The sequence below is a fragment of the Nicotiana attenuata genome, unplaced genomic scaffold, assembly GCF_001879085.1.
Source record: "Nicotiana attenuata strain UT unplaced genomic scaffold, NIATTr2, whole genome shotgun sequence".
Taxonomy (NCBI): Eukaryota; Viridiplantae; Streptophyta; class Magnoliopsida; order Solanales; family Solanaceae; genus Nicotiana; species Nicotiana attenuata.
In genome coordinates this window covers 198,882-204,406 of record NW_017670689.1, presented here as the reverse complement: position 1 = coordinate 204,406, position 5,525 = coordinate 198,882, and the positions used below count along the sequence as shown (strand labels likewise).

Sequence of the window (5,525 nt, the reverse complement as noted above, 5' to 3'; positions counted from 1 at the left end):
TCTCACTTATTTTAGAAGAATAGTGACGAGGTTTTGTTATTGTGTTACCAAAAGTGCAAAGTGGAAATTTTCCGCATAACTGAGGATACTAAAGGAGATTGTTCTTCTTCTTCTTCCTTTTTTTCGTTTTTTATTTGTTTCCTCCTCCTCTTCTTTTTTTATTATTTTGCTTTTTTGTCCTATATAAAAAAGTTGGAAATTACAAATGTAACTAACTACTAATTAAACCCCTGTCTACATTATTTGAATTTAAGATAATTGTCACATTAAGCTTTTTCTAATTATATTCGGATGTTCCCGCTATTTTTAAATATTGAGAATTTTGAGGCCAAGGAGTGCTGATATTATGATATAGCAGCCCGCATAGTCCAACATTCATCTCTGTCTTTTTCTTAATTTTTTCTTTTTTCCCTTCATCTTTAGACTTTTTCTGCTCCTTCTAAGTTATTAATCAATTATTTTTCCATTTCTATATCCTCCCATAAATAATTTAATTTTTTTGCTTTTTTTCTTTCATCTTGAGACTTTTCTTAGTGACTAATCAGTTATTTTTTCCCTTTCTAATGTTTCTATATCCTCCCATAAATAATTTAATATTGGTTGAATTTCATAGACACACGCTATGTATGAAGAAATAAGGACGGAGAAAGAGAAACGAAAGAGAGAGAGGATGAAAAGAAAAAGAAAAAGGAAAGAGGTGAAAGAGAAAAAACCGACAAAGAAAATCTATGTATCTATCTATATATAGTATAGGAGAAGCAAATCAACATGATAATGCCAAATGTAACAACAAAAATTTAATAAATACTGTTAAATTTTAGGACAAACTACCAACTAATTGGTGATACAAAAATTCTTTTTAAAAAAAAGAAAAAATGATTAAGAAAATGGACACAAAGAAATTAAACAGGAGAAGCAAATCAATATGATGAAGTCAAGTGTAACAACAAAAAATTAATAAGTGTCAAATTTTAGGACAAACTTCCAACTAATTGAAGACTCAAAAATTATTTTATAAAAAATGGAAAAATGAAAAACACGGCACAGAGAAATTAACTTACCTAAAATTAACTACTCGGACGTGGGTGGGGGATGGTTTAATTAGTTAATTTCTTTGTTTTAAAAAATTATTTTCTCTTTTATTTTTTAAAATAAAAATTATACTTTCATTAAAATTAAGACAATATTATTGAGAACAATAGAATAAAATATAAATTAAAAAAATATTTCAAAATTTATAAAATATATATCTTCTATTATATTACAAAAATAAAGTAGCAGAAAAAAATATTAAATAAAGTAATATGCTAACAATTTTTTATTAACAATGTAATAATACTAAACATTGGATAATATAATAAAGAATAAAGAACAAAAAAGTTATTCTATGACTATATATCGTATTGACAAATAAGATGACAATCAAAATTTATTTAAGCAATACTATCTAATATATTCAAATAAGCCTGATCACAACTTAATTTAATTAATATTTTTTAGTATTGCCCACGCATCGCGCGGCTACGATTACTAGTTTATGACTAAATTTTAGTTTTTTGGAGCTGGTAGTATTACTTTTTAGGAATTTTTACCTCCTATAGCAAAGGTTAACACCTTATTTATTTTAAATAAATACATTTTAAAAAATTATATTCTATAGATTCCTTTTAATGTTTATAGCAAAATATCTAATTTTGGTTACCTCCTACCCCTAAGCCACTAAATACGCTATTCAGTTACACTATTTTCTTTCTCTCTCTACTTTGATACATGCCATTCTCTTCCCCATTCGCTGAAAACACGATGCTCAATCTCAAAATTCCAATTCGAGTGATCTAACTGTTGAGCACGGAGAAGAACACGGCCTTGAAACAGGCGATTCTCAGTTGCATCAGTTCCTCATGAACTCGTCAGTTCAGTGGACGATACGATACAATTCAAGCCGATTGAATATCCCTTTGCTCGACGTGAGATCAAGAAAACAATAAGCACGAAATTCTCAATGGTCATCGATGACAAGGTCTCAATCGAAGTGGAAGACGATATAGTAGACTAGATACTAGGTGGATTATTTCGTTGCTCGACGGCGGATTCGCCGGAAATTAGGGTTTGTTCTTCAACAAAGATGACAGAGTTTGGGACTGAGCAACTTGATTTTCTGTTGATATATTACAATGTATTTTCAATGTATCATGCTGTATTTTCATGTATTTCATTGTATTCATTGTCTTTTTTTTCATTGTAATTCAATGTATCTCGCTGTATTCCATGTCTTTCATTGTATTCACTATCTTTTTTTTTCATTATATTTCAATGTGTCCCGCTGTATTCTATGTATTTCATTGTATTCACCGTCTCGCTATATGCCATGAATGTATTTATATGTTTTTTTTAATTAACATAATTTATGTATTCAGATGTATTATATAATTTCTCTGAAGATTGCTATGTTTTTGGGGTATTTTTTGGTTGAGAATCTTTTTTATAACTGGAAATACAAATTTTGTATGTTGTAATTGAGTTTGTTGAGTTATATTAGGAGTCTATTATGTTAATTGATTCACTTTCCGTTTAAAAACAGTGTAATGCCCTGTTTCACGCCGTGAATACAGTCAAATACAATAATTTATCCAGCTGTAATCCCATGTTTCACGCCATGAATACAGTCGAATACACTCGAATACAACAACTGATTAGCTGGACTTCCCTGATTCACGCCTATTTTTGCTACTGTATTCATGAATACAGTAGCTTAAATATATCTAATACATCTTATAGCAACAGAAAACGTATCTACAATCCGTAATATAGCAAATGGTATCTATAAATAGCTAATTACCGCTAAAAGATAGTGATTTACGAAAATTTATTCTTCCGTATGTGAACAACATATAGAGGTTATATTTATAAAACGTTTTAAAACATGGCCAAAGTAAACTGTGCCTGTCCCAGTTAAATCCCCCTACCCCCCCTCCCCCCCCCCCCCCAAAAAAAAAACGGCGAAGTGCACAAGTAGCCTCTTTTAAGCCTGCTATTTAAAATATATCTATAATTTATAATGTAGTTATAAATTAGCCGAGTAGGTCACGGGTTTGAGCCGTGAAAACATCCTATTGCAGAAATACAGGGTAAGGCTGCGTACGATAGATCTTTGTGGTCCGGCCCTTCCCCGAACCCCGCGCATAGCGGGAGCTTAGTGCACCGGGCTGCCCTTTTTATTTATAAATTAGCCACTTCTCTCAAACTTCAAGACTAAGTATTTTGAATTTTTGTTCAGGAGTTAGGGGTCGTTTGTTGGACAACAAGCTATCCCAAGATTAATTATCCCGGAATTATTATCCTATTCTCCTGTAGAAATAAAAATAATACTACAATCTAGGAATACCTAATCCTGGGATTAGTTATACTGTGATTTTATTCCAACCACATATGGGATAAATTTATCTCATATTTAATTCTAGGATTAATTATCCCTTATCTCTCGTACCAAACGAGTTCTTAGTGTCCTAAATGTTTGAGCTGATAATTTAAAATTTAGAAGTTTGAGCAAATTGGCTAATCTTTAAATCAATTCTAAATTGTGATATATTTTACTCAGCTTAAAAGTGGCTAATGGTAAGGACCCTGACTACAACTTTAGTACGTCGTCGTTTTATGATTCTAAATGTCCTTCAATCTCAATTTCTTCTTCCTCCCAAAACCACATAGATCAGATTCATCAGATTCAAACCCCCCGTCTCTCTCTTCTCTTTCTCTCTCTAAGCAATGGATCCAAAAAAATCTTCACACACATTCACTTTTCTAATACTTCTCTCTCTCTTCCTCTATTCTACTGTAAGTGTTTTTCTTCGTTTTGTTACTTTTATATTTGGATCGATTTATGTTGTAAAATTTCTGAATTAATGTCTGAATCATAACTCTTTTGATATCAGGTTGCTGATGGATCCTCTTCTGTGTTTTTCCTCGACAACCCGTCTCACCGTTACTTCCGTTCTCCTTCCTCCGATGCTTCTTCTAAGGTATTCAATTGTGTACTTTTGTGTTCTATTGTGATTGGTTAAGGTAGTAATTTTTAGAATTTAGATGTTGATGAGATTGGGAAAATTAGGAAGAATATTGTTCTGCACATTTTTGGGCGTGTGGGTTTGGTGTAATTAGAATTAAAGAAGTGACATTGATAGTAAGTATAGGGGATAGAAAGCTTAGCAACTTACAGTTACTGCTTTGGAGCTAAATGTCGAAAGATATGGCAAGTCAACTAGCTTGAGATTGAGCAACAAAAATAAAGGGAATATAAGTGTTTGTTCGTTTGTGTGTGTGATAATTTTAAGTCAAATTACTTAGTGTTAGCGCGAATAGAGAAGAACGGGTTTAGATGATTCATATATTTGACTCCAAGTATTTTGGAATTGAGGTTGCGTAGTTGATTGGTTGATTGATCGCTTGGTACTTGCAAGTCAACTTACACAAAAATAATGTATTGGTGATTCATTTATCTGTTTGGTGATCTCTCTTAGATTCAGCAAAGAGTTTTGCTAGTAATCGAACATGAAATATGTTGTGGATCATGTTTGTTGGAGAATATGCTACATAGGTTGACTTGAGAGCATAACTTTAGGAGCTTTCCATTATTAATCTACATAAAGTCAATGCCTCAACGAGACAAGCTCATAGCTTAATTACTTTCAAAAGCAGCTTAATGCTTGATATTTGTGGCATGAGAGCATTGAATAATGATGTCCGTAGTTCAAATAGGCTGAGCTCATAGTGGTTTATATAGAATCTGTTACCTTTCTATTTCAAAAGAAGGCAGAGCCAACATTAGAAGGCTCCTTCCTAGGCGGGCTCGGGGAAGATGAATATATACAGCATTACCTCCTTTTCAGAGAAACTGGTTCCAAGATTCGTATGCTGGTCACTCGTAGAAACGCAGAGCACTTCTCCATTGCTCCAAGGCCCCTCTTCTACAAATAAACATCAAATACAAACAAAACAAATCTGAAGCCTCTCCAACTAATGTTTTAATGTTCCGTTGCAAGACTACATACTCTGGTACTAGGTAGTTTTCTGCAACATTAAGGCAGTGCATTATTGGGTTCTCATATCGATATTTTGTATGAATTTACTCATCCATCTTTTTCCATAACACCATAGTTTGATCATTTTTTATTGACTAACTGCGTGATGGTCTTTCGGGCACAGATTGGTTCCATGGCTCTTTCCGAAGTTGGTGCTGCTATATCAGTCTTGCTTGGTTTTGCACCTCCTGTAACTCTCTCAGCTTCTAGTTCATTGAAGGTAGGAAAGCTGAATCTTGTAGTAGCAAATCTTTTGAATTTAAAGCAAATCCTACATCATCAATATTCTTATTGGTTGCAGTTGAATGAAGTACTCGTACCAAATCCATTTGATAGACCACGTTCTGTCGTCATCCTAGAAGTTACCGGAGCTGAAGGTATGCAAGCTGGGATGACTATATTTCATAGTACATTAATATTCTTACTGAGTTTCCCTTCTCTCTCTTC

At 32.9% G+C, this 5,525-nt stretch overlaps 1 protein-coding gene across 1 annotated transcript in view; it reads left to right on the top strand.

Moving 5' to 3' along the window:
• The first annotated feature begins 3,686 nt into the window (after positions 1-3,686).
• LOC109242323 overlaps positions 3,687-5,525 on the top strand; it is a 5,307-nt gene continuing 3,468 nt past the window's right edge. The window contains exons 1-4 of the mRNA XM_019409193.1: positions 3,687-3,834; positions 3,933-4,019; positions 5,203-5,298; positions 5,380-5,455. Of these exons, the coding sequence (XP_019264738.1) occupies positions 3,766-3,834; positions 3,933-4,019; positions 5,203-5,298; positions 5,380-5,455 (328 nt within the window). The 5' untranslated portion in view covers positions 3,687-3,765. The remainder of the gene's footprint in view (positions 3,835-3,932; positions 4,020-5,202; positions 5,299-5,379; positions 5,456-5,525) is intronic.